This window comes from Anomaloglossus baeobatrachus, chromosome 3, assembly GCF_048569485.1.
Source record: "Anomaloglossus baeobatrachus isolate aAnoBae1 chromosome 3, aAnoBae1.hap1, whole genome shotgun sequence".
NCBI classification, from domain to species: Eukaryota; Metazoa; Chordata; class Amphibia; order Anura; family Aromobatidae; genus Anomaloglossus; species Anomaloglossus baeobatrachus.
In genome coordinates this window covers 608787090-608801929 of record NC_134355.1, presented here as the reverse complement: position 1 = coordinate 608801929, position 14840 = coordinate 608787090, and the positions used below count along the sequence as shown (strand labels likewise).

General features: G+C 43.8%; 1 protein-coding gene across 2 annotated transcripts in view; it reads right to left on the bottom strand.

Annotated features, from left to right (window-relative positions):
* COLEC11 (collectin subfamily member 11) overlaps window positions 1-12484 on the bottom strand; it is a 57176-nt gene extending 44692 nt beyond the window's left edge. For both annotated transcript variants that reach the window (XM_075338744.1, XM_075338745.1), the window contains exon 1: window positions 12355-12484. In XM_075338744.1, coding sequence (XP_075194859.1) covers window positions 12355-12484 — 130 coding nt within the window. The remainder of the gene's footprint in view (window positions 1-12354) is intronic.
* Window positions 12485-14840: the final 2356 nt, after the last annotated feature.

The following is a 14840-nucleotide window of genomic DNA, read 5'->3' as shown; positions in this document are numbered from 1 at the left end:
CACTTCCTTACAATGGGCACTTCAGGTTTACAGGCCCTTATGCACGTCTCTATCCAGGGACAATGTGGAGCCTCCCAATTTTTGGCTGCCCTGCCAAAGGGCTATAGTACAATAGACCCACTTCCTTACAATAGGCACTTCAGGTTTACAGGCCCTCATGCACGTCTCTATCCAGGGACAATGTGGAGCCTCCCAATTTTTGGCTGCCCTGCCAAAGGGCTATACTACAATAGACCCACTTCCTTACAATGGGCACTTCAGGTTTACAGACCATCATGCACGTCTGTATGCAGGGGCATTGGTGAACCTCACAATTTTGGACTGCCCTGGCAAAGGAAAATACTATAAAGACTCACTTCCTCAAAATGGGCACATTAGACTCAAGAGGCCTTCATGTACGTCTCTTCTCAGGGACGTCGGAGTGCCACACAATGTTTTCATGTAAAATCTTTCATGTAATCTCAAAAAGTAACATACACCAGCTCTATCTCACTATTGGGTATGTGCCCTTAACATTTCCGCCATGAAAATTCATTTTGGTGTCATTTTGGAAGGTTTTCTGGTGAGTCCGTAAAAATGGCGTAAAACTCGGACAAAATTGTTCACAGCTGTGACTTTTGAGTGATAAATGCTTCAAGGGGTCTTCCCCATGCTGTTGCCATGTCATTTGAGCACTCTTCTGAGACTTTTGTGACATTTTTAGGGTTTCTACATGCTGCCGGGGGTCATTTCATAAAAAATACTCGGGTCTCCCATAGGATAACATTGGGCTCGGTGCTCGGGCCAAGTACACGGGTATCTTGGGATGCTCGGCCCGAGCCTCGAGCACCCGAGCTTTTTGGTACTCGCTCATCACTACTAATGACCCCTCTACTTCACACCACCAGGGAAGATTTAATTAATATGATAAATGTTTTTTTGTATGTACTGATGTCTAAACCTGGGGTATATCTCATGGTATGGTGCTTTTTATAGTCCGACAAATACGTTATATGTTTTCTTATTTTACAAGTGAGACTACTTCACTTATCTTCACGCTTGGGCAAGAAAATGCCAGGCACACGGCACAACACAGGGCTTACAAGAATGGAAAGGGAATTGAGGACCCTGATGATATGGGGTGAGGGACAGGTCACCACCTGGATCTAACCTGTGTTTGAATTCTGAGCTTGCTTAACGTTCCTATATGATTCCTTCACCTCGTCGCCATCATGTGCCTAGTCCCTAACTGTCCCTCCACTCACCTTGTCTAGCGACAAGGCCGGTGAGTGCACTAGACTTTACAACTACTATAACAAGACACAGGGAAAGGAAGACAGACAGGTGGACATAGACAAAAAAGGATATACAACAAACTTCACAGCTGCAGCCAAACACCAGGGCTGCAGGCGACACTGCTCCAACAGCTTTCAAAAACTTCCTCTCTCCATGATGGTCAGATCAGAATGAATGCAATTCTGTAACCGGCATCAGGCAATGGAACCTGTGACTATTTAAAGGGAATGTGAGTGGTTACAAACTGGCTGCATCTGAGACTGAACTATCAAGGAACTACCAGCAAGGACAGAGTCCTTAACCCTTGCTGCACCAAAAGAAAGCAAATATGTTTAAAAACCCGGGGTCTCACAAGGCAATGTGAGATTCAGATCCGAAACCATTCACACTTCTCCCAAGGACAGGAGACTCTCATGACACTTATAAGAGGTAAGCCACAAATAGTGGATAACCCCTTTCAGTGCTGCATGGTCATATAAATAGTTGGGGGGGGGTAAATCTTGATGAGAGATTTGTTTTAAAATGTGACAAATTAATTTTAGTAATTCATGCTTGATGATAAATTTTCTGCATCAGTAGACAGTCTAGGTGAAGTTGACATTTTGTGACATCCCATTTGAGAACACAGTCCTTTCCCGACAACGCACGTCTCCTTCTGCTAGTAAAACAGCAATACATCCCTGTTTAACGAGTTGGAAAAAAAAGTGTCTAAAACACAATATACGTGTTCCAAGTAATTTTTTTTACTTTTATCTTGTAGCTATTCTTTTTGAACGATTAAAATCTTTTAGGGGTTAACAATGTTGTAAACATGCACTTCTGTCTTGTGATTTCTGTATAGACAACACATCATTGTGTGTGTGCTCACTGACAGCTGAAATTAATGGCAGTCAATTGATAGAGAAATGTCAAAATATTAGATGAATACAGTTTCCAGTAAACAAATAATAATGATTAATAAAAATTGTATTTGTATAGCACCAAAATATTCCGCAGCAGTTTACAATTCAGAGAGTAGAACATTCAGCAGAGACCTGTGTGTGGCAGCCAAAATACACGAGATGCCTTTTTCAATTGTTCCAGTCTTCCACGTGTGCTCCTATGTCCTCCTTCTCCTGGGATCTGTGGATGGATGCAGCCCAGGTCTCCAGGAAGTGTGGTTAGTGCAAGCGTGTGTGCACCAACCCTCCTCTGAGAGAGCCGGCATGCTATTTCCAGGAAATGCTTCTCAACGTATGGTTGAGAGACACTATGTATTTAAAGTACCCGCCAATTAGGGGAGGTGCCTGTGCAACACCTTTAATTATTCAGTGTCCCGTCTGTCTAGCTAGCTGTCAGGTCCCATTACCCCTGTGTCCGTCACCTGTACCTGAGTCTGCCTTCCCATACCTATCTGTTTCTGCCGTGCCCACCGTACCTGCCTGCCTGTCTGCCTCAGACATCCCACCTGTACCTGCATGTATGTGTGCTTATACCAGAGTCTGTCACCTGTCCTGGGGGTCAGCTGCCACAGTCCCGGTCACTGTCCTGGGAGTGCTACCTGGCATCTGACTCGCAGTAGGCACTTAGTTAAGCCCCTGCCACTAAAGGCGAAGCCTGATGTCCCCCTGTGGTTCAGTGGGTCCACTAATCCTGCTCGCTGCCGCTACACTGGCCACGAGCATTACATATATAAATATATAAAATGTAGAACACCATCTTTGAATTTTATGATTTTATGTATCAGAGTAGAATAAAAAAATGTGGTCTTTAGAAAGTCTAAAACTTAGGTAATATAACTTAATTTAAACCAAAATATATTACAAACTAAATTGTTTCATTATGTAGTTAACAAAACTATCCCAGAAGGCAGAAGCGGTGTGTATAAAACTAAGTACACCTTTATTGTTTTAATAGGATTTAAGGGTTAAGAAGCAGCCAGGTGCTGCTAATCAAATGCCCTTGATTTATTGTTCATTAGAGCTCCATTATAAAAGCAGACATTTTGGCAATTTTAGGTCTGGAGTTTTCAGGCTCCAGATAAGGAAAAAAAACATTAGTAAGTGTCTTAAAGAAGCATATGATGTTACAGAATCCAACATAAACTTATCACTCTCACTCACAAAGCTCTCCACAGTTCCGCACCGCCCTACATCTCCTCCCTCATCTACGTCTATCACCCCACCCGTGCCCTCCGCTCTTCTAATGACCTAAGACTGACCTCCTCAACAATTCGAACCTCCCACTCCCGTCTTCAAGATTTCTCACGAGCTGCACCAATTTTCTGGAACACACTACCAAGAACAATATGATTATTTACCAACATCCACAACTTTAAGCGGGCCCTAAAAACACATTTCTTTAGACTAGCCTATCACCTCACCTCCCTCATCTAATCTAGTCCTTCTAGTCATTCTGCCCTTCATAAAATGTACTTCCAATTCTTGTCCCCTGTGTCTTCTGATTCCATTCCTTTCCATGTACTTTTTATACTCTGTACCTGGGTAAATTCTGGCTGGTGACCGGTCCATGCAGCTGGTTTTGAATCCCCTATTAAATCAATGGCTGGACCATATATGACAAGCTTTCCCCCCCCCCAGCCTCCTCCACCCTTCACCCTTAGTGCCTCCCCTATTTCCTCATAGATTGCTTACGAGCAGGGCCCTCACTCCTCCTGGTATCTTAATTTTGTTATTTGTAGTGTCTCATATTGTCTGTACATGTCTCCTCTGAATTGTAAAGCACTGTGGAATATGTTGGCGCTATAGAAATAAAAATTATTATTATAATTGGTGCTGTCTATCAATAGGGGAAGGGTTATGAGGTAATATCCAAATAATTTAGATCCTTTATTCTACAATGAGAAAGATATTCATAAGTGTAAAACATTCAAAACAGTTAACAATCTTCACAGGAGTGAATGTCCCAGAAAATTCAACCCAAGGACAGACCGTGCAATGCTCCGAGAAAGTATGTAAAAAAACAAGAGCTAAACCTCACACACTAAAGGGCTCAGATGAGCAATTTTTAATTTCATAACAGTACAATTAGAAAAAGACTGAAAAGTATGGCTTCTTTGGAAGTGTTGCCAGGATAAAGCCCCTTGCAAATTTACATCTGAACAAACTTTGCAGTGACATGACCTGGGCACTTTGCAGTCACTGAGTCACCCATGAGCTCCTCTACATACCAAAGTAAGCTAGTGTCAAATGTGAGACCATCTATTCAAAAGCTTAAGCTTGGACAATAATCCCAAACCATACCAGCTAATTTACATCAGAATGGCTGAAAAAGAAAAGAATTAGGCTATGTGCGCACTAGGCCGTTTTACCCGCGGATTTACCCGCAGATTTGCTGCGGAAATTTCTTGAGAAATGTTTGAAATCTTTCTGCAGACATTTCCCAGCAAAACCTATGGGAACAAAAAATAGCTGTGCGCATGCTGTGGATTTTTCTCAAGAAACTTTCTTGAGAAAATGAGCATGTCCATTATTTTCCGCAGGTACCTGCGGTATACCCCCGGAATTTCACTCCATTCACTGTAATGTAATCGCGAAACACCGGGGGTATACCGCAGGTAGCAAATGATGTGCGGTATACCCCCGGTATAGCCGCGATTTACCTGCGGTAATGCTCATCGCTCCCTGCGGTTTTGCAGGGAGTGATGTCATTATGACAGAAGAGGAAGCTGAGCAGAGTAAACACAGACGTCGCACTCCCTGGACGCCGCACAGAAGCGCTTCCGTGTGACCTCCAGATGCCCGTGCAGTCTGTGTCCCGCTGCAGCCCCGCCGCTGCCTGCCCTGCAGTGTGTCAGTGTCTGCCCGCAGTGTCAGCAGCTTGTCACGCTGCAGCGCAGGCAGACACTGACACACAGCAGTGCGTGCAGCCGCGGGGATGACGGGCGCAGCTGTCAGGAGGTGAGAAGAGATCATTACCTGCTGTGACGATCTCCTGCCTCCTGACGTCACTGCTGTCTATGCCCGTCTCGCGAGCGGCCCGAGACTATCACTAGCGGTGACGTCACGGGCTCTCGCGATACCTCTGACAACGCGGCGAGCATAGAAGTCAGTGACAGCGCTGATGGCAGGACTGCAGGAGATCGTCACAGCAGGTAATGATCTCATCTATCCTCCTGACAGCAGCGCTCGTCATCCCCTGCAGTGACCATTGATGTTAGCCCAGGTCACTGCATTGCTCTCCCAGCCAATGGGGAACATTCTGTTCTTCATGGACTGGGACATTGACTATGGTATGGATCGCCGTGGGACCCCCCCTTATTGGATTACGCCGGACCCGGATTTGATTGTTCTTGTCAATAAATTGGTTAAAGAGGGAATGTGGGGAGTGTTTTTTTTTCAAATAAAACTTTTTTTGTTGTCTATTTTATATTTCTTACTGACTGGGTTGGTGATGTCAGGTATCTGATAGACGCCTGACATCACGAACCCCAGGGCTTGATGCCAGGTGACATTATACATCTGGCATCAACCCCATATATTACCCCGTTTGCCACCGCAACAGGGCAACGGGATGAGTTGGGGCGAAGCGCCAGAATTGGCACATCTAATGGATGCGCCACTTCTGGGGCAGCTGCAGCCTGCTATTTTTAGGCTGTGGAGTGTCCAATAACAGTGGACCTCCCTAGTCTGAGAATATCAGACCCCAGCTGTCCGCTTTACCTTGGCTGGTGATCCAATTTGGGGGGGGACCCCACGTTTTTTGTTTTAAAATATTTATTTAATGTAAAATAACAGCGTGGGGTGCCCTCTGTTTTGGATTACAAGCCAAGGTGAAGCTGCCAACTGTGGTCTGCAGGCTGCAGCCGTCTGCTTTACCCTAGCTGGCTACAACAATAAGGGGAACCCCACGTCATTTTTTTTTAATTATTTATTTATTTTTTGACTAAATAGAACGCTAGGCACCCTTTAGTGCCACATGAAAGTCACTAAAGGGTGCCAGCTTAGAATATGCAGGGGGGTGGGACACTATATAGGTCTTTCTCATCTATTATCTATTTATTTATCTATCTCTTCATCTATTCATCTTTCCCTCTATCCATTATCTGTCTATCTATCGATTATCTATTATCTATATTATTTATTTCTGTTCAGCATAAAAAATCCGTAGGGACCAACTTGCGGAAAAACCACGGCAAAATCGCGGCAAAAACGCATGCGTTTTTCCTGCGGATTTGGTGCGGGATTTTACCACGGGTGCGGTAATCTTCAACTCCCAGAAGTTTCTCAAGAAATTTTCTTGAGAAAAATCACTTTTCTAGTGCGCACATAGCCTTAAGGTGTTATAATGCAAAAGTCAAAGTCCAGACTTGAAACCAATAAAAATGCTGTGGTGGGACTTTAATGCGGGCATCACACGAGACGATCTATCGTGCGATATGTCGTCGGGGTCACAGTTTTCGTGACGCACATCCGGCATCGTTTACGACGTTGTCCCGTGTGACACCTACGAGCGACGCAGAACATTCGCAAATCGTGTATCGTTGACACATCGTTTATTTTTAAAAAGTCGTTTATTTTTGTTTGCACCGGTTGTTCATTGTACCCTGGGCAGCACACATCTCTCTGTGTGACACTCCGGGAACGATGAACACAGCTTACCAGCATCCCGCAGCTCCCGCCAGCTATGCGGAAGGAAGGAGGTGGGCGGGATGTTTACTTCCCGCTCATCTCCGCCCCTTCACTTCTACTGGCCGGCGGCTGTGTGACGTCGCTGTGACGCCGAACGTCCCACCCCCTTCAGGAAGTGGATGTTCGCCGCCCACAGCAACGTCGCTCAGCAGGTAAGTACGTGTGACGGCGGTTTAACGACTTTGTGCGACACGGGCAGCGATTTACCCGTGACGCACAAACGACGAGGGAGGATATGATCGCTTGTGCAATCGCATGATGGATCGTATTGTGTTGCCCGCATAAGAGTGTTGTGCATAAACAAATGCCCTCAACCCTCAATGACCTTAAGGGGAATCTGTTATGTTTTTATTTTGTAGCATTTCAGTCATGGTCCTTTTCTAATTTTGTACTCCCAATCTTAGTCTGGTTGATTGCCGTTACTAGCCCGATGTCATGGCAATCTCCTAGTAAATCCTGTGCTTGTGCACTGCCCATCATCTCCCCAGGCATGCGCACTGAATCTAGATGTACATCCTCAGACTCCAGAGCATGTGCACATATGAAATGAAGCTGAGGATGTACATCCAGATTCATTGCACATGTCCAGGGAGCTGATAGTAAATCACATGCTTGGGCACTGCCGTAACGTTGGGCCAGTCATGCCAATCAGACTGATACAATGTAAAGTAGTCAGTGTACAGCTTGTATAACAGTGTAAATTGGGTGTACCCTCTAAATTATTCAACACAAAGCTCTAAGTGAAAATAACCAAATTGTGCCCAATTGCCATTTTGCCTCCACGATGTTACCATATGTGAATCATTAGTAGGGATGAGAGAACTCAAACTGTAAAGACCTAATGTCCGATGTTCAAATACAAACAGGACATTTCCTAGTTCGTAGTTTGATGCTGAATAAAGCTTGTTGAAAGGCTGCAGCAAGGTAGTCATACAGCAGTTTAACACGACAGGTTACACTCAGAACAGGCCTCGACATGGTCGACTAAAGAAGTTAAGTGCAGCGCTCTTGTGTCATATTTAGTGGTTATCTTTTCAAAATAGACGTATGAGTGCTGACAGCATTTCTGCAGAAAATAAGGGGGTTGGGGAAAGCCTGTCAGTGCTCAGATCATATGGTGCTCACTGCATCAAATTAGTCTGCATGGCTGTCTTCCCAGAAGGAAGCCTCTTCTAAAGGTGATGCACAAGAAAGCCTGCAAACAGTTTGCTGAAGACAAGTAGAATAAGGACATGGATTACTGGAACCATATTCTGTGATCTGATAAAACCAAAATAAACTTATTTGGTTCAGATGGTATCGAGCGTGTGTGATGGCAACCAGGTGAGGAGTACAAAGACAAGTGTGTCCTACCTACAGTCAAGTATGGTGGTGGGAGTGTCATGACTTGAGGCTGCATGACTGCTGCCAGCTGTGGGGAGCTACAGTTCATTGAGGGAAACATGAATGCCAAAATTTACTGTGACGTACTGAATCAGAGCATGATCCCCTCCCTTTGGAAGCTGGGAGGCGGGGCAGTATTCCAACATAATGACCCCAAACCCACCAGCAAGATGATGACTGCCTTGCTAAAGAGACTGAAGGTAAAGGTGCTGGACTGGCTAAGCATATCTCCAGATCTAAATCATACTGAGCATCTATGGGGCATCCTCAAACGGAAGGTGGAGGAGTGCAAGGTGTCTAACATCCACCAGCTTTGTGATGTCATCATGGAGGTTGGAAAAAGATCCAGTGGCTTCTGCGAAGCTCTAGTGAACTCCATGCCCAAGAGAGTAAGATAGTGCTTTTCAGTAATGGCAGCCACACAAAATAGTCACACTTTGGGTACAATTTGGCCATTTTCACTTAGGGGTGTACTCACTTTTGTTGCCAGAAAATATGACATTAATGGCTGTGTAGTTAGTTATTTAGAGGACACACAAAATTTACACTGACTACTATACATTTTAGCTGTCATATCTTTCAGTGTTGCCCTATAAAAAGACATAAAATAGTTGCAAAAATGTGAGGGGTGTACTCATTTTTGTGATATTCTGTATCTAGAACTGATACTTTGATGCTGTTTTGTAAGCAAAGGAAGATCACACCAAATATGAATTTGATATTGATTTTCCCTTTTGTTCATACGCTTTGTTAGTTGATGATAACTAGTCTATTAACATTTCTATTTTTTAAAGCATTTTTACATTGCAGTAGTTTTTAAATAATGGCTAACACGGTACAAAGATATATTTTACTTGTAGTTTTTAAAAACACCTGCCTAAACCTGCCACAGTACTATATATGCAGTATATTTACACATACCTATCACAAGTTAAAAAATTGTTTATATACAAACTGATTCCAATGATGTGTACATATTTTCTGATATAGAGACTAAAGGCCGCTTTACACGCTGCGATATCGGTACCGAGCGTACCCGCCCCCGTCGGTTGTGCGTCACAGCCAAATCGCAGCCCGTGGCGCACAAAATCGCGCGGTCCCGTCACACTACTTACCTGCCTAATGACGTCGCTGTGACTGGCAAATCGCCTCCTTTCTAAGGGGGCGGTTCATTTGGCGTCACAGCGACGTCACTAAGCGGCCGCCCAATCAAAGTGGAGGGGCGGAGAAGAGCAGGACGAACATCCCGCCCACCTCCTTCCTTCCTCATTGCTGGCGGGACACAGGTAAGGTGAAGTTCCTCGTTCCTGCGGTGTCACACGTAGCGATGTGTGCTGCCACAGGAACGACGAACAACCTGCGTCCTGCAACAGCAACAATAATTGAGATCAGGGGGGGGATGTCACCGATTAGCGATTTTGAACGTTTTTGCGACGATTCAAAATCGTTAATAGGTGTCACACGCAACGACATCGCTAATGCGGCCGGATGTGCGTCACAAAATCCGTGACCACAACGACATCGCTTTAGCGATGTTGTAGCACGTAAAGCAAATAAAGAAATAACGTCTGGAACACCATTCTAAGTCTGAACTGAGTGCAAAAACCTAAAAAAAAATCACTATATGGAGAGAAGGTATGCACACTAGTGACTATGTAAGGGGAATACATGTAATAGCAGAAACTGCTGTGTGAATACTGGCCTGAAAAATACAATAGCTACATGCAAAAATGAAAAAATGAAAGTGGAATCTGCATTACTGCCATGAAATATGAATAAAGAGAAATGTAGCTATTGAATTGATCAATGCAACAGCGCCCCAAAACCTCTTCATGGTATTCTCTTATTTTTGGGGTCCCTAGCTAGTGTGTGTCCTCTCATGCAGTTAAAAAACTTACCTTGTATGGGAAGCTGAGACCCAGGCTATATATGCGTATCATGTGGACTGGCAAGGTATGGGTGGGGCCGGGTTCACAAACAAAAGACTACTAACAAAAAAAGAAATAACGTTTGGAACACCAATTCTAAGGGTCTCTGTTGCATTGATCAATTCAATAGCTACATTTCTCTTTATTCATATTTCATGGCAGTAATGCAGATTACACTTTCATTTTTTCATTTTTGCATGTAGCTATTGTATTTTTCAGGCCAGTATTCACACAGCAGTTTCTGCTATTACATGTATTCCCCTTGCATAGTCACTGGTGTGCATACCTTCTCTCCATATAGTAGCATGTAAAGCGGCCTTTAAAGACTAATATTAAAGGGAATCTGTCACCATTGACTTACATTATACTCAGTACACGGGTCGAGCTGGTCCGAGCATCTAATTGCTCATTACGAGTACCAAGTACCTGAGCATGGTAGTGCTTGCTTATCACTACTAATAATTAGAGATCGGTGAACACTACAATGCTCTGGTGCTCCGTCCTTGAGTTGAGCAGGTCAAACCAACTCGAGTAACGAGTATAATGAAAGTCAATGATTAGGTATTTTGGCTCTCGGCTCACATACAGCCAGGCATAAACAGCATTTCTGGGGTGAAGGAAGGCAGGAATTTTTTTCCTTTGTTTTTTTATTTTGGTACACTACATCCGAAAATGTTGTTTGATCCCAGTGAGAGCCACTGTGAATGTCTCTTCCTGGGGTGCCAGCACACATCCTGCAGTGAAGCAGGCCTATGCTTTGTGGTTGTTGTTTCATGGGTGAAACATCCGAGCACTCGCGATACTCGACCGAGCTCCGCAAGTACTTGAGCACCCCTATGGTCGATAGAGTAATGAGCAGAGTAAAGGACGCTCCCCCATCTCTACTAATAGTAGAACTGTGAAGTACAAAGGCTGTTCTATTTTCATCCGTGTCTCACGGATCCCCATACAGAGCGGAAAAGCCTGGCTTGACCACTATCGGTAGGTGCTATTGCGGAAAAAAATAATAATAAACTATAGAGTAAACCCCAGCACTCAAATGATAGACAAATTGAAATAAATTTTGCAATTTTGAAAAAAAATTTATTTGTTTTGATATTCTGCAAAAAGTGCACCGAAGTGAAAAGCAAAACACCCGACGTTTCGGCTACTGGAGCCTTTTTCAAGGTTTTGCCTAAAAGGTGAAGGAACAGTGTCAATATATACATGTGTAAAATACATACAATATGTACAAATATACAAACAAAGTAATTTAAAGCGAGCACATATGTGGAAAATGAATGGGAGCAACATGGGTCATAAACGGACTACCATCAACAGTAGGTTGAGAGGTGCCCCACTTTTGCAGCTTGTCAAAATTAATAGGATAAGCCACATTGTTATATATAGACAATACTGTATAATAACCGATGAACAGCCTGTTTATCAGTTATTATACAGTATTGTCTATAACAATGTGGCTTATCCTATTGATTATCTCGTTGTAATCCCCATATGTTTCACAGCTACTTAGATTTTGACAAGCTGCAAAAGTGGGGCACCTCTTAACCTACTCTTGATGGTAGTCCATTTGTGACCCATGTTACTCCCATTCATTTTCCACATACGTGTTCGCTTTAAATTACTTTGTTTGTATATTTGTACATATTGTATGTATTTTACACATGTATATACACTGTTCCTTCACCTTTTAGGCAAAACCTTGAAAAAGGCTCCAGTAGCCGAAACGTCGGGTGTTTTGCTTTTCACTTCAGTGCACTCTTTGCAGAATATCAAAACAAATAAAAAATGTATTTAAATTGTCTAACTTTTGAGTGCTGGGGTTTACTCTATAGTTCACAGATCCCCATAGACTTTAATAACCGAATTTGAGCTGCAAAACGAATGAGATGTAGCCTAAGGATAGGTCATCAATATTGGAAGCCTGAAAAACCCCTTTGAAAAGTGTTCATATTGCGGTATACAGTATATTGTGTCTTTTCATAGATATCCTTGCAGAAATTTTGAACACCTCTGCAAACATTAATTTAAAAATATTCTCCACTGAAGCCTTTTAAGCTTTATTTTACCAATAGAAGGAACAAAAAAGTAACAATAGAAAACAATAATATAATAAGCTTTTATGTGAGACAACGTACCTTTTAAACCAGGAACGAGGATCTGAACAGAACAAGACTCATCTGTAATATGCTGACAGTACCCAGATCCTGACAATATCAGGAGCAGGAGGTTAATCAGAGTTGTCACAGAAACCAGAAGACTCTTCATAATGAGGCGTTGTAGGTCATTGACTCCTGCGCACAAGAATGCATAAACACTCAGTGAATTAGGCCTGCCACATCGTTACCACAGTCTTTACTGGAAACTATCTGAATTTTACCAACTGCGTCATGATCATTTATACTTTTATCCAGGGCACCTTGGTCAACCACATGACGCAGAGTACACAAGGCACACCCAGGATCTGGCAGCAATGGAGTTACTTTATTATCTGACTATACTGCCGGGCATTGTATCGTTCTACATTTAAAAATCAAATCCTGGTGAAGGACCCTTTAGAGAGGGCTATAAAATTAAGATTCTGGTGTCTCAAAATATCCTACCAAGAAGAGCAGCTTAGTGGGGCAACCAGGATCGGTGAGATGAGTGCTGGTTACCAGGTGTGTAACAATAAGCCACTTTGCCATGGCCAGGGTATTTTAGATAAAGGATCAGGGCGGTGAACTAAACTTTTGCTCCATGTGAAGTTAAAGGTAAACTTTTACCCCTCCAGAAATCATGTATACAGCCCTTTAAAATATAAGCCAGTTGATCCCTTGACTCAAATGTCCTGCTCCTGTGAAGCGTGATATGGGACAGTAGTCATGGACGAGGTCTGCGTCTAGTTCGTCCTGGCACACTACATGAAGGAGGAGGTCCTGACTGGGTGTGTGGACTTGTGTCGTGGGGGTGGAACGTTGTTGTAGTCGTCATGATGCCATTGACTTCAGCTGCCCAAGACCAGTTTGCTGAAGAAGACCACAAAGTCTTTGTAAACATCTCTTTACTGCACAACCATTTTATGTCACCTATATACTTTAGATAGCGGGCAAATAAGTTCTCGTACATTTCTTCATCAACACAGATTATCTCCAGAAACAGTCTATTCTTCCATCTAACTTGTTTCTGTCCTCACAAGTCCAGCTTGTTTTGCTACCACCCAGCTCAAAATCACAGTACAATCCATGAGAGTCCTTCTTTCCCTCCTGCAGTTCTGCATCTTGTTCTCCTTGTGAAAAAGCTGTATTGCCAATATTTCAAGATCTTATCTTCAAGCTCTCAGATGCTTAGTGCTTAGGGACTCTCGCCCGGGGCACTTGCTTCATCTTAAGTATTGTTCCATCCTAGCCTTTTACCTTTAAGAGTTGTAAACTGCTTAGGGCTTCGTAGATGAGTGTCCTATTCAAGGACCTGTCTCTTTCAGTCTCTCGTTCCTTCAGTCACTCCTCTGACCCAACTCCAATAGATCACTCTTTGTCACGGTCACCTCTCTGTAGTCTGGATCATGCTATCTCTCGTCCTCGGTCTCCTCTCACTCCAGGGACACCCACGTCATGTAATCTTGTCAACCACTCAGAGCCTAGGTCTGATTCTGTAATACACTGGACCCTATTTGATCTTCTAACTAGAAACAGTATCTGTCCCTGCACTCAAGACACTCCCACTCTGTGCTAGTCCCAAACATTAACTGTTTCTTGCCCTACTGTCGCAACATACCATCTATCACGAACTACCTCTGCTATGACTCACACTTTACGTTACATACTGTAACGATAACTCTTGACATAATGCACATTACACATTCCAGTTCACATTAGATATTATAACAACAACAATATTGGTGTCTTCAAGGGGAAACTTGAAAATGTGTCCACCTCCTTACACCAACAGCGAGAAATTACTTCTTGAATTTCTATATCAATTTCTATATCAATGTGTCTGGAAGCTACATTGGGAAGTGATAATTCACATACAGCTCCTCAGCCTCCACTATATTTCCTAACTAACAGTACTCTCCCTTGACTAACTAACAGGTCAGTGACCATGTACCAGAGCAAACGACCTGTCAATCAACTATGTACTATGTGATACCTGAATCCAACTATGTATCACTTAAGCGGGCTTTACACGCTGCGACATCGCTCGCCGATGCTAGCGATGGCGAGCGTGACAACACTTGCCCTTATCGTTATGCCGATATGTGGAGATCGCTGCCGTAGCGAACATTATCGCTACGGCGTCACACGTACTTACCTGCTCAGCGACGTCGCTGTGACCGGCGAACTGCCTCCTTTCTAAGGGGGCGGTTCGCATGGCGTCACAGCGACATCACTAAGCGGCCGCCCAATCAAAGAGGAGGGGCGGAGATGAGCGGGACGAACATCCCGCCCACCTTTTTCCTTCCTCATTGCTGGCGTGTGGCAGGTAAGGAGAGGTTCCTCGTTCCTGCTGCGTCACACGTAGCAATGTGTGCTGCCGCAGGAACGGGATCAACTTCGCCCAAGCGACAGCAGCGATAATTGGTAGAGGACCCCCATGTCAACGAGGAGCGATTTTGGATGTTTTTGCAACGATCCAAAATCGC